Raw genomic sequence first — 12,722 nt, 5'->3', positions numbered from 1 at the left:
TCAGCGCTCCTGTGATTGCACCGCCGCCATTACAGCAAAAACAGCAACAGCAACAGAAGACGGAAAAAGAGGACATTAAATCGACGCAATTGACGCCACTGCATGTTCCAGTTCCGGTCCCTCTGCCTGTTTTAGAGGCGGCTCCAAAGCCTTTGGGAATGATCCATACAACTCCTCCTTACGTCAGTAACTCTTACACCTCCCTTAGCACGAACGCACAGTTGAATACACCTTCGGTTACTTCACCCTCGCTGAACTTGGGTTCTGTGTCCGCAGACAAGGCAACTACAATGACGAGTGAAATGTTACTGGCAAAGTACGGGCCCCCCGGTCCGACTATCGTTCCGCAAAATCTCGCCAAGCAATCACTGCCTGCTCCCACAAACCCTGTAACAAAATCCGCACCAACGCCTTTTCCTGCCTGGCTACATTCAAGCACCCATCCGGATGATGGCAAAAAAGAGGCTTTGATAAGCGTGGCAAACGCACCGTCTTCAAGTGTCAACGCAGCGTCAACCGCACTGGGAACAAGTGTATCCACGCCCTCGATTGTGTCACGGTCGGAATCAGGACATCCGCCACCGTTATCGTCATATCCGAGCGTTCCAGTGGCAGTTCCGGTGGATTTTTCGCGCGCATCACAACAACAAGCACCACCTCCCACAACAATAGGCCTAGAACCCCGGCTCAGTGGACCTCCATATACGCCCCCTCCACCGGCTGTGCCTGTGGGCCCATCATACAGCAGTGGGGTGGTGTTGGCTGCGACGGGAGTTCCCCACGCGGCATTACCGGTTGTGAAGCGGGTGAAACCGAGCAGAAGTAGCGGGAGCTCCTCTTTTGAGAGAAGTACATCTTCAAGTAGCTCGTAAGAAACGTAAACGGTCAAAAGGCGGGACATTGTTAGAGAAGAATAGACTAGAGAGGGGAGTAGGCCTCCCTCTTTCCATCTTGAGGTGATGAGAGTTCCTCAAGATCAACTGAAAAATTAAGGGTTTCTTTGAGTTTTTTTTTTTTGTGTGTGTGTTCTTGTGTACGTGAATATTATAATTAAAGCTTCTCTCTCTCTCTCTCTCTCTTTTTTTTTTTTCTGGTTTTATTGGGAGTAAAACTGAAGTGGCCTTAATGCTGCACCGTATACCGGCGTATCGTGACCCTCTCTTGCAGGTCCTTAGCGATGCGTTAAAGCGTGCGCTCGATTTCTATCGTCGTGAGATGTCAGCTGGTATGTCAGTTGAGTTTGAGTGCCGCCTCGGGACCTTTTCAGCATCGAAGCACACCTACGCGCACCCGTTTCCAACCCATACTCTCACTCCAGCCCTGTTAGATGGACAATCGACTACACCTTTCTTTTTCTTTGCTGGGGTAGCGCAACCAAGTTTCATTGCGGCGCATGAAACATTGAAAACTATAGGTGCCTCCATGCCACCGCGCTCTTCAACGGTATTGTCGGTACGAACGGTGGGAAAGGATCGTCTAGAGTACGCCATGAATGAAGCATGTAACAGTGGTCATCTATTGACGATAGTAGAGAAGGAGCGAATTTTTTCGCATGATGTGCGTTGCCCGGGGTGGGGTGCAGACTTTCGTGTGTCGGTCTCACGGGAGAAAACGATTGATAGGGAGACGTGGAACCAGGCAAAATGGGAGTCGTTTACACCAAACATCTCTCGACTGCGGCAGCGCAAGTCTGTTCGGATCGATCCGTTCCTCTCGGTGGACATGGCAATGGTTCGCTCCTTCACAGATCACTCTCGCTTTGTGCGGCCGTGGTCGCCTGAGCTACAGGTGCCGTTTATTAGTGCCCCGCACGTTTCTTTTGATGTTGAGTTGGAAGTTAACATGCCAGCGTTGCATCGTGTAGTGAAGCAAACACGTCTGGTGGAGTCCACCTTGGGAAGGACGGCGCTGGATCTCCTTACAGTGTTGCAGTTTCTGGCCGCGAAGAGGGAGTGAAGGAAAGGACTGAAGTTCTCGTACCACCGTACCAGGAGAAAGAGAGGGGGCTGAGAAGAATAAATAATTAAATAAATAAAAAGTCTGATAGGGCGGTGTTGAGGGTCATTACAGAGCGACAGGCAAAACGTACGCTTAAAATCCAAAAACGAATCCGTCAGTGGACGGAAATGTGCGTCGCAACGATACTGTGTGTTTGTGTCTTAGTAGTGCAAAGCTCACATGGAGGGGAGGGGGGGGCAATGAAGACGTGTCGTGTCTCCATTGCACGTGCCACGATAGCTCACTTCCCTTTTCTTCACATTTCTGTTGCTGTTCTATTATTATTATTATTATGGGAAGAAAAGGAGTTTTTATTTTTGATTCAACCGAGTTGATACCATCCTTTATTGAAACATCAACTCCCATTCTCTTTTTCCCTTCTTTTATTTAGCATTCAAGCATGCTCTGGCGTCTCTTCCTGGGTACTGTTGTTGGCGGTGTCGTCTCAGCATGTCGCTCAAATATAAGAACGACCCTCGCGGCAACCGCACCGACGCTGGAACTTATTCTGGACCCAAGCAAGGACGTTTTTCCTGTGCGTTGTGTAATTGTCGGTGGTGGATACACGGGGTCAAAGCTGGCGTACATGTTTGACAGCATGTTTGATGTCACACTTATTGACGAAAAGAATTACTTTGAGCTTACAAATGACATCATTCCCATCGTGGCAAATCCGTGGAGTGAACTGAATGAGGAGGCATGCCGCCGGCTTTTTATCCTTCATCGCTATTACTTAAAAAGAAGTAACGTTTTAACGGGCACGGTGGACGGCGTTGATGAAGAGGCGGTCACGTTACGCGACGGTCGTCGTGTGTCATACGACCTTCTTTTTATCGCCCCGGGTGAGCGCAAGCCCTTTCCCTTTGCGACAAAGCAGCGCACCATCGCCGGTCGCGTGCAAGAGCTGAGGCACTTTAATCAGTTTCTCGGTACCTGCAAGAAGGTGGCGGTACTTGGCGGAGGGCCTGTTGGTACGTCGCTGGCGATGGATCTGGCGCGTAATAGGCCCGAGATGCAGGTGCATTTGTACCACTCCAAGTCGGAACTTATCCCCGCCCTACCAACCACGAGCCGTAAGTACGCAGTTAAAGCCCTGCAGAAATGCAAGAATCTTTCATTACACCTCTGTACACGTGTGACAGATGTCGATGGATGCGATTCAAACGGCAAGCGTATTGATTTAAATTCCTCTTCAGTGTTGACGCGGTTGTTGGGGTTTGTTAGGCCGCCGGCGGAACCGGCACGGTTTATGGTTCGGTACGACAAATTACACTTTGAACCGGCTCCGCAGCAGTCCATTGTGAGTCAGGCGTATTTTGGACGCCGTGAACCGCACTTGACCGGTGACAAGGTAGAATCCTCTGGCGAAGAGGAATTTGACTATGTTTTTTCAACCATTGGCGATGTACCACGATGCATTCAGGCAGGAAAAGGGAAGTGCAACATTCTGCAGGAGCATGAGGCACCCGATGGTCACTATCGTGTCAGTACGTTGATGCAATTGTACAAGCGTCCAAATATATGGGCCCCTGGGCGTTGCAACAATCTCCCGTGGGTGCGGAGCTATGGATCGAGCGATGTGCAAGTACGCACCATATTTCGCGGACTGAATTCGGTAGTGTACAACCCGACAGAACGTTTTTTGAGCTCACGTGATGGTGTTCAACCGCAGCGCATGGCCATTCCGCGGTTGTTAGTACGTTTAGGGAATAACGATGCAGTTGGTGCAACTCCGTGGTCAGGAGGCATGGTGGGTCTCTCGGCATTTCATGAGTTTATGCAGGACCGCAATCATCTCGTGAAGGAGTTTCAACAGCCAATTTTCTACAAACAGCAAGACCCAGCAAAGGTCAAGCAGCGCATCTCCAATTGGGCTTCCCACGAGACGACAGATATTGTCGATTTCTCCCACTTGTAGGAGGTTATCAACTGATGTGTGTTTTTTTTTTTTTGTTGTTGTTGTTTTTCTTTTGATTAATTGTCAATATGTTATTTTGTTGTTGTTGTTCACATTGGCACAACGGAAGCCTTCCCCGTTAGTTTACGCAATCCTCTTTTCTTCTTGCTGACTGTGGGTTGCTTTCCGTGGATCGTTGCCTAAGCAAAGTTCCGCTCGCACAATCACACTCCCCCCCCTCCCCTCCTGTTCCCTTAGTTTTGAAATATGTTGGCTTGGTTTTTCCCTCTTTTCCTTCCCTTTCTTTTCTTTTTAATGGCGGGTGGGTGTAGGGTTGTTGTTTTGGTTGTTATTCTGTGGAAAATGAGAAGCCATGCCTCACCTTTTTAGCGACTCGTCTGTTTCCTTCCTGAAGCGATTTCAGTTTATTCAACGCGGTAGGCATGGCGAAGTTGCACGGGAGGGAACCATTCCGACTGACACGCTTTCACTCATGGATGTGTTGCTTCATACCAACAGTACATTTACTTTGTTTTTTCACTTAAAACATGCTTTGGATACCGCACAGAGGAGCGAGAATGCGAACGATGGCACTTCTTCTGCACGACGGACCGATGATTTGGCAAACGCCTTGCATCACCTGCAAGAAGACATGACGGAATTTGATGATGGGCTCTCAGAGGAGATTTTAGGGCCGATTCTGCTTTCATTTCTTAACTTTTATTTGGATCGGAGCATTGATATGATGTCCATTCGCCGAACGTTATGTACACTCTTTGAGACCACACCATACCTCCGCGAGATGCATGATGACGAAGATAAAAATCAACCATTGAGCTCCAATATTGCTCTGTTGTTGTTAAATCTTTCGAGGGCACTTCTTCACTCTCAGGCCAAAGGGGAAATGTCTTTGAGGAAGAAAAACAGGGTAGTGCAACAGCATGCGTTACCCCTCCTACCCTGGTTACGATCTTGCGCAAGGAAGGCAACGCAGAAACCCACCTGGTATTGGTGGGCATCACAGAACTCACGCACACTCTCTATTCTCACGAATGGTGCATTTGTTTACCGTAGCACCATGTGTGAAGCTGCGGCGGATGAGGATGCCATTTTAGTTTCGTATGCTGCACAGCCGACTCCGAGGAAGCGAGGGCGCGGGGTAGACGATGATGATGTGATGGAGGCGGCGGTGGAAAAAAATAGAAGAATATCTTCAACGTCCCAAACTCACCTGAATGGCGGTAAGTTCTCGCTTGGTGTTGTTCCCATTCCGTATGCGGTACAAGGGATTATTTTGGAATATCTTTCTCCTCGTGCACTTTCTACTGCCTGTTTAGTCTGCAAGGCTTGGTGGGGTCTTATTGATCAATCCCTTACCTTGCGTTTTTATCTGTTTGCCAGTCGGGCTGTGACTCGGGTATTTATTCAATTTTTTGAGGATGATTGGGGAAAGGCGTGGGTGCGGCTGAATGAACTCACCACCTTTCGGCGACTTAGCCTGCAGCGTATGTACATATGCCTCGTTCAGAATCATCTGCATCGACAACGTGCATCTGCCGCGTCAATTGGAGACTTTGTTTTACGTCTTTACAATGAGTTTGGGAAGAAAAGCCCCCAGTGGGAAATGTTAGAAGGACTTTGGAATGCCATGGAGGTGGAAATGAAAATAATGCCGTTTCTGGCCCTTCGCGATGTGACATTTTCCTCACTTCTTCAAAACGGAACAATTCCGTGTTGCTGCAACGATATTTCACGTGCTGCTGCTTTGGTACAGATGAAACAGGTATTGAGATTGTTGCAAAGCTCTGATTATCCTTTTTTTTCATTATTTAATGAACTGTTAAGGCGATGGTCTGTGCTTCTTAGTGCGGTGCATTCACCTCCAGCTGCGATGTCGTAATGCTCCCGGTGATATGCACCCCACGATCCCTGCACAATCCCACTCATTTTGTGAGGAGGGATTTAAAAAATATATATATATATTTTTTTTTCCTTTTTCCTCCTCCTTTTTGAATCTTTGAAGTTACATGTTGTTTGTTTTGTTGGCGGTTTACAGAGTGATGGAAATGCATGCGTATACGGGTGCAGTGTTTCCTCCACATACACACACAACTCCTCCTCTAGTTGTCATTGTGTGTGTTGTTGTTTTTGTTTTTTGTTTTTTCATCTATCTAATTGTATGGATTTTGTATTTTTTTTCCCTCTTCTTCTTCTTCTTCTTCTTTCTTCTCCCTTTATTTATCTCTCTTGTTGCTTTTGTTGTTTTGTTTTGTTGTGGGGTTGAAACCCGTGTCGTGCGTATCTTGTGGACGAACGCTGTCACAAAAAAAAAAAAAAAAAAAAGGGGGAGGGCGGTGATTGCACAAACACACACACACAGAGAGAGAAAGAGAGAAAAAGAGACAGACAGACAGACGGACAGCGATGTCGGCTGATGAACGATTTGACAGCATGCTGTTGGCTATTGCCCAGCAACACGATGGGATTGATTCCATCCTTGACACCTTCTTCTCCTTTCTTGGGAGGAAAACAGACTTTTTCACGCAGCCGCAAAAGGCTCGCGAGTCGGTACAGCGGGCTCTGGAGCGTCATCTAGTGCGAGCCGAAGAGAGGCTGCAGAAGAAGCAGACAGAGGAAGCGCTACGAAAGCAGAAAGCCGCTGCTTCACGAGTGGAGGTGTTGGAGGACGAGGAAGAAGCGGCATCCAAGGCAGCCGCTAAAGCAGCAGCAGAGGCCGCCAAGCGCAAGGCGGAAATGGAGAAGGCGGCCAATGCGGTAGCCAACGCCAAGGAGGACGAGGATGGTATGAAGCCAAAGGGACTTCCTCCGACCGCGGGCAATGGATTTGACTACGAGCATTATATGTTTTCCCAAACTCTGCAGGAGGTGGAGGTGCGAGTGCCGTTACCCATTGCAAATGCCAAGGGAAGAGACCTTGATATCGTGCTGCAGCAGCGCCATATGCGTGTTGGAATGAAAGAGAAAACGCCCATTGTGAATGGTGATCTCTACGCCGCCGTAAAGGCTGAAGAGTGCATGTGGACTATAGAGGATGGTTCTACGGTTGTTATCACGCTCACGAAAATGAATCAGATGGAATGGTGGAAGACCGTCATTGCCGGTGATGCGGAAATCGATCTACAGAAGGTGGTGCCGGAGAATTCCAAGTTAGATGATCTTGACAGTGAAACGCGACAGACGGTGGAGAAGATGATGTACGATCAGCGTCAGAAAGCGATGGGTTTGCCAACGTCGGAGGAGCAGCAGAAGCGGGACATGCTGGCAAAATTTATGGCGGCACACCCAGAAATGGACTTTTCACAAGCAAAGATCTGTTAACATGATGATGATGATGCCTGCTTTGCCTGTGAAATGAGTTCACCGTAGGCAATTCTGCCGTCTGTTTTTGTTTTCCTGTTCTTTTTTTTTTTTTTTTTTTATTATTTATTATTATTTAAAGAAAAAACTAAACTATACACACACTCTCTCTCTCACAAAAGAAAAGAAAGCGATAAAAATTGGAGAAAAGAAGAGATTTGAGGGAAAAAAAAAAAAAAAAAAAGGAATAAATAAATAAATAATAAAAAAAAGGAGGCGTCTTATGTCCACTAAATTTTTCTTTCTTTTTTACCGATTTTATTTCTGTTATTTCTGATATGAAAAGGCAACAAAAATTTTATTGACGCAATAAAAAAGAAGAAAGAAAGAAGGAGGAGGGAAAACGAGGAACCAAAAAAAAAGAAAATGGGGGCAGGTGAAGTGTGTGTGGGGGTCCTGCGGTTCTCATTTTTTACTCCGCCTTCTTCTCTGCCCCTCGTTGTCAGTCACTTTTTTTTTTTTTCTTTTTTTCTTCCAACTGCGAGAGCGCAATAAATTAAAAGCAAAAAAATAAAGGGGGGGGGGGGAAAGGAAAAAGTAAAGTTAGTTAGATACAAACAATGAAATTCTTTTTTATTACAAAAATATGTTTATGGTGCGTGTTGACGCTAAATGTCATGCTTATTGGGCCCATATCCACGGTGACAGGATCCCTGCTGGATCCACTCGTGCCCAATGCGTCCCCCATGCATGTTGGGATCATGTGCATTCCCCTTTATGGTCATTGGAGGCCGTTGCGATCTGTTGGAGAAGCCTTTACAGAACGTGGACACCATGTTACATATTTTGTTGAAAACCCTCTATGGTGTGAGGAGATGATGATGCATCATGATGAGAACACAACAAATTGCATTATAATTCCCTCACGCGGCGCATTCAGGGATCCTACTTTTTTTGAGAAAATGAGCCTTGAACCTTATCCCCAGAAGACGTTGTTTGGCTTTTTGGGGGAAACCGTTCGTCATCATACTTTACATCTTGGTGATTATCTTAAAGAAGCCCAGAAGTTACATGCCAAGCGTCCATTAAGTGTATTAATTAGTGATGCAAATACCATTGTTGGTGGGTCTGTAGCACGTGCATTGGATATCCCATCTGTAATTTCCATTCCATTAACATCATCCATTCAGTTAGGTATCAACAACCGTATTCCAAATATGGGAAGTGGCTTTCCTGCACGAATGAACATCGGACAACGATTGTTAAATTATATTTCATTGAGCGCGTTTTTAGTATTTCCTCCTTCATTAGATCCCTTTAATAGCCAACGAGCACTTTACAATATTCCGCCCCTTCGTAATTGGAATGAGTTGGGAGGATTCTATGACACGGTGTTACTGCCTTTTATTTGGGGGTTGGATATTCCACAGGAATTATGCCCTAATTTCCATCCACTGGGATTACTGTCTTTTAAGAAAGACCACATTCCACCCATGGAAAAGGAACTTGCCACATTTCTACATCATTGTACAACAGGTGCCATTTATGTTAACTTTGGGACATTGGTTTCCCTTAATCCTCGCCAAGTTGATCGTATTGCCAAGGCACTTGAACAACTTCCGTATTGTGTCATTTGGAAGATGAAAGATACACAAAAAAAAGATCTTCCGAAAGGATACTTAAGAAAAATGAAAGAGAAATTATTTATTCGTTCCTATTTTCTTTCTCCTATGGAAATTATGCGTCATAAGAATCTGATGGTATTTATATCACATTGTGGTGATACCTCCATACATGAAGCAGTTGAGGCACAATTACCCGTTGTTGGTATCCCTTTCTTTGCCGATCAACCCGACGTTTGTCAACGTTTAGAAGAAGCAGGTGTGGGAAAATACGTAGGACATAAAGATGTATTTAATATTGAGGATTTATTACATGCAATACAATGGGTTGTGCAACATTTGGAACAAATAAAAGAAAAAATGAAACAACTTATTCGTATTTCCAACTTCCTTGGTGGTGCAGAAAGGGCTGTTGACATTATTGAAAGTCGTTACCGCAATCAACTTCTTAGAAGAAATGAATCTCTTGAACGATGTGTTATATTTAACGAGGATGTGGAATTGGAAACACGTCCAATTCGTAAGGCACAACTTGATATTTTATTTTTATGGTTTCTTGTACTTGTCCCGTTATGGCTTTTTGTTTTTAACTGCATTGGAAAATGGCTATTTTGTCTTGGAAGAATCATGCGGTCAAACAAAACTTTACCCCTAAAGAAGGTATCACACTTTAGCGTCTCCCCAAGACCAACACAACGTGAGAAGACGGATTGACATGAGACGTCCGTTTCTCCGCATTTACGCTTTTACTTTTGTTTTCTTTTTTTTCTTTTTTTTCTTTTTTTTTCTTCTGAAACTCTTGTGAAGAGAGCAATGACGGCAAGGATGACTGCCCAAAATATATGCATGCATGCATACATACATATATATATATATATCAGTGATAAAAAGGAGGACATTTTTATGTGCGATTCTTTTCTTCTCTCTCTCTCTCTCTGTCTTTCTCTATTCCTCTCTTTTGTTTTTTCTTTTGTTTTTTGTTTTTTGTTCTCTTTTTAATTTTTGGTTGACTGCGATGGAAAGAATCAAAAGAACCGATGACGATCAGATGAGTTTCATTTTATTACTTTTTGTTGTTGTTGTTTTGTTTGTTTTGTTTTGTTTTGATGCCCACCGCTGGCGGCGGGGTCTTGTGGCTGGAGGGGTCCCAAAGCATTCCGCTTTTTAGGGAATAATATCTCCAATTCTAACAAATTACACCGTGTCATGAGAGAGAGGTTATCGGAATATATACTTGGGATAAACATCGAGGGTAATGCCAAGGCCAATGCCTCTCTATTGCCCCCTTCTTTTCTTCCGTTCTATTTATATAGACAAGCTCAGGATTAAGCCAGCAGCACAGGCAAATATTCAACGTAATTAAACAGGCTTTACCTTCACACGGAAATATCAATCACGAGCCAAAATTCAGGCGTCAAGGTGAAAAGAATGCCCCAATTGCTCCTTTACGTGCTTGTTTTGTTTTTCCCTTTGAATTTTTGCCCCAATGTACCTGCTCATGCCCTGGCACCCGAATCGAGTCGAATTGAACTGTTTAAGCGTAAGAATTCGACGGTGCCGTTTGAAGACAAGGGCAAAGTCACCGAGCGGGTTGTCCACTCGTTCCGCCTCCCCGCCCTTGTTAATGTGGACGGGGTGATGGTTGCCATTGCAGACGCTCGCTACAGGTCATCCAATGACAACTCCCTCATTGATACGGTAGTGAAGTACAGCGTGGACGATGGGGAGACGTGGGAGACTCAAATTGGCATCAAAAACAGTCGTGTATCGTCTGTTTCTCGTGTGGTGGATCCCACAGTGATTGTGAAGGGCAACAAGCTTTACGTCCTGGTTGGAAGCTACAATAAATCGGGAAGCTACTGGACTTGGCAGCCTGATGGAAGCGACTGGGATATTCTGCTTGCCGTTGGTGTGGTTACGAAGTCCACTGCAGACGGCAAGACAACTGCGAATATCACATGGGGGAGCCCCGTGTCACTGAAGGAATTTTTCCCGGCATACATGGAAGGAATACCCACAAAGCAATTTCTCGGCGGTGCAGGTGTTGCCACTGTGGCGTCCAACGGGAATCTTGTGTACCCTGTGCAGGTTACGAACATGAAAAAAGAGCTTTTCTCCAAGATCTTTTATTCGGCAGATGAGGGCAAGACGTGGAATTTCTCAGAGGGTAGGAGCGATTTTGGCTGCTCCGAACCTGTGGTTCTTGAGTGGGAAAATAAATTCATCATAAACACTCGAGTTGACTATCGCCGCCGTCTGGTGTACAATTCCGGTGACATGGAGAAACCGTGGGTGGAGGCTGTCGGCACGCTCTCGCGTGTGTGGGGCCCCTCACCAAAATCGGACCAGCCCGGCAGTCAGAGCAGCTTCACTGCCGTGACCATCGAAGGAATGCGTGTGATGCTCTTCACACACCCGCTGAATTTTAAGGGAAAGTGGCTGCGCGACCGACTGAACCTCTGGCTGACGGATAACCAGCACATTTATAACGTTGGGCAAGTATCCATTGGTGATGAAAATTCCGCCTACAGCTCCGTCTTGTACAAGGATGATAAGCTGTACTGTTTGCATGAGATCAACACTAACGAGGTGTACAGCCTTGTTTTTGCGCGCCTGGTTGGCGAGCTAATGATTATTAAATCCGTGCTGCAGTCCTGGAAGAATTGGGACAGCCACCTGTCCAGCATTTGCACCCCTGCTGATCCCGACACTTTGTCGTCAGAGCGTGGTTGTGGTCCTGCTGTCACCACGGTTGGTCTTGCTGGCTTTTTGTCCGACAATGCCACCCAAAACGTATGGGAGGATGCGTACCGCTGCGTCAACGCAAGCACGGCAAATGCGGAGAAGGTTCCGAACGGCTTTAAGTTTGCGGGGGTTGGCGGAGGAGCGCTTTGGCCGGTGAGCCAGCAGGGGCAGAATCAACGGTATCACTTTGCAAACTACGAGTTTACGCTGGTGGCGTCAGTGACGATTCACGAGGTTCCGAGGGCCGCGACTCCTCTGCTGGGTGCGAGCCTGGACTCTTCTGGCGGCGAAAAACTCCTGGGGCTCTCGTACGACGAGAAACACCAGTGGCAGCCGATATACGGATCAACGCCGGCGACGCCGACGGGATCGTGGGAGGTGAACAAGAAGTACCACGTGGTTCTTACGATGGCGAATAAAATGGGCTCCGTGTACATTGATGGAGTACTCCTGAAGGGTTCAGGGCAGACCGTTGTGCCAGACGAGGGCACGCCTGACATTTCCCACTTCTACATTGGCAGTTATAACAGCAGTAATATGCCTACGGAAAGCCACTTGACGGCGAAAAACGTTTTTCTTTACAACCGTCAGCTGAATGCCAAGGAAATCAGGACCTTGTTCTTGAGCCAGGATCTTGATGGCGTGGAAGAAGACAAGGACAGCAGCGACGACGGAGAAGACAAGGACAGCAGCGACGACGGAGACGACAACGACGGTGCCCACAGTAATTCGTCGAGCTCTTTTGGCGGCGATGCATCGTCAGTGTCTGCTGGTGGAAGGAATCTCGTGTATGTTTCTGCTCTGGTGCTGCACCTGCTTGTCCTTGTTTATTTTTGACTGATATGGCTGAAGAGATGCATTATATAAGTTCATATATATTTATGTGTGGTTGAGATACTAAGCACACCGTAGCTGTGTGCCTGCACTTTCAGAATATATGTTTACCTTTCTTTTTTTTTTTTTTTTATTGGCGTTTCGCGATAATGGCAAGCTTTTGAGAAGGAAACCACGGGGCGTCCTCAAAAGCGTTCTTTTTTATGTAGAGCCGCACCTTCATACCACAATGTGTGGAAAGCAAAATATTTTTTCAGTTATTTGGAAATAAGTGGATGTATTGTATGAAGGATAGGGTTTATGTAACA

At 46.2% G+C, this 12,722-nt stretch overlaps 7 protein-coding genes across 7 annotated transcripts, besides 20 other annotated features; all 7 read left to right on the top strand.

Moving 5' to 3' along the window:
- Positions 1–4,116: a sequence feature (heterozygous, Esmeraldo-like haplotype).
- Tc00.1047053508089.71 (uncharacterized protein) lies at positions 159–872 on the top strand (the record flags this gene model as incomplete). Its single annotated transcript, XM_802221.1, has 1 exon — positions 159–872. One exon carries the CDS (start codon positions 159–161, stop codon positions 870–872), a length of 714 nt encoding a protein of 237 aa, XP_807314.1.
- Positions 1,059–1,079: a microsatellite.
- Tc00.1047053508089.60 (hypothetical protein, conserved) lies at positions 1,126–1,956 on the top strand (the record flags this gene model as incomplete). The annotated part of the gene is made up of 1 exon (XM_802220.1): positions 1,126–1,956. One exon carries the CDS (start codon positions 1,126–1,128, stop codon positions 1,954–1,956), a length of 831 nt encoding a protein of 276 aa, XP_807313.1.
- Positions 2,015–2,038: a sequence feature (AT_rich).
- Positions 2,399–3,916, top strand: Tc00.1047053508089.50 (hypothetical protein, conserved; the record flags this gene model as incomplete). The annotated part of the gene is made up of 1 exon (XM_802219.1): positions 2,399–3,916. The coding sequence occupies one exon, from the start codon at positions 2,399–2,401 to the stop codon at positions 3,914–3,916; it is 1,518 nt and encodes a 505-aa protein (XP_807312.1).
- Positions 3,936–4,006: a microsatellite.
- Positions 4,117–4,526: a sequence feature (areas merged during assembly that could not be assigned to a particular haplotype. This can correspond to areas where the two haplotypes were merged or to regions with more than two copies in the genome that were merged during assembly.).
- Positions 4,269–5,795, top strand: Tc00.1047053508089.40 (hypothetical protein, conserved; the record flags this gene model as incomplete). Its single annotated transcript, XM_802218.1, has 1 exon — positions 4,269–5,795. One exon carries the CDS (start codon positions 4,269–4,271, stop codon positions 5,793–5,795), a length of 1,527 nt encoding a protein of 508 aa, XP_807311.1.
- Positions 4,527–12,722: a sequence feature (heterozygous, Esmeraldo-like haplotype).
- Positions 5,856–5,886: a sequence feature (AT_rich).
- Positions 6,088–6,125: a microsatellite.
- Positions 6,219–6,238: a microsatellite.
- Positions 6,258–6,317: a microsatellite.
- On the top strand, positions 6,320–7,234 carry Tc00.1047053508089.30 (hypothetical protein, conserved; the record flags this gene model as incomplete). Its single annotated transcript, XM_802217.1, has 1 exon — positions 6,320–7,234. One exon carries the CDS (start codon positions 6,320–6,322, stop codon positions 7,232–7,234), a length of 915 nt encoding a protein of 304 aa, XP_807310.1.
- Positions 7,299–7,334: a microsatellite.
- Positions 7,439–7,485: a microsatellite.
- Positions 7,582–7,640: a sequence feature (T-rich).
- Tc00.1047053508089.20 (UDP-glucoronosyl and UDP-glucosyl transferase, putative) lies at positions 7,834–9,549 on the top strand (the record flags this gene model as incomplete). The annotated part of the gene is made up of 1 exon (XM_802216.1): positions 7,834–9,549. One exon carries the CDS (start codon positions 7,834–7,836, stop codon positions 9,547–9,549), a length of 1,716 nt encoding a protein of 571 aa, XP_807309.1.
- Positions 9,586–9,625: a microsatellite.
- Positions 9,674–9,712: a microsatellite.
- Positions 9,756–9,792: a microsatellite.
- Positions 9,793–9,843: a sequence feature (A-rich).
- Positions 9,909–9,941: a microsatellite.
- Positions 9,937–10,026: a mobile genetic element.
- Positions 10,264–12,417, top strand: Tc00.1047053508089.10 (trans-sialidase, putative; the record flags this gene model as incomplete). Its single annotated transcript, XM_802215.1, has 1 exon — positions 10,264–12,417. One exon carries the CDS (start codon positions 10,264–10,266, stop codon positions 12,415–12,417), a length of 2,154 nt encoding a protein of 717 aa, XP_807308.1.
- Positions 12,217–12,295: a microsatellite.

Source organism: Trypanosoma cruzi, genomic scaffold (genome assembly GCF_000209065.1).
Source record: "Trypanosoma cruzi strain CL Brener 1047053516657 genomic scaffold, whole genome shotgun sequence".
Lineage (NCBI taxonomy): Eukaryota > Euglenozoa > Kinetoplastea > Trypanosomatida > Trypanosomatidae > Trypanosoma > Trypanosoma cruzi.
Note: the sequence above shows the minus strand (reverse complement) of the source record. Positions and strands in the feature narration are given on the sequence as shown.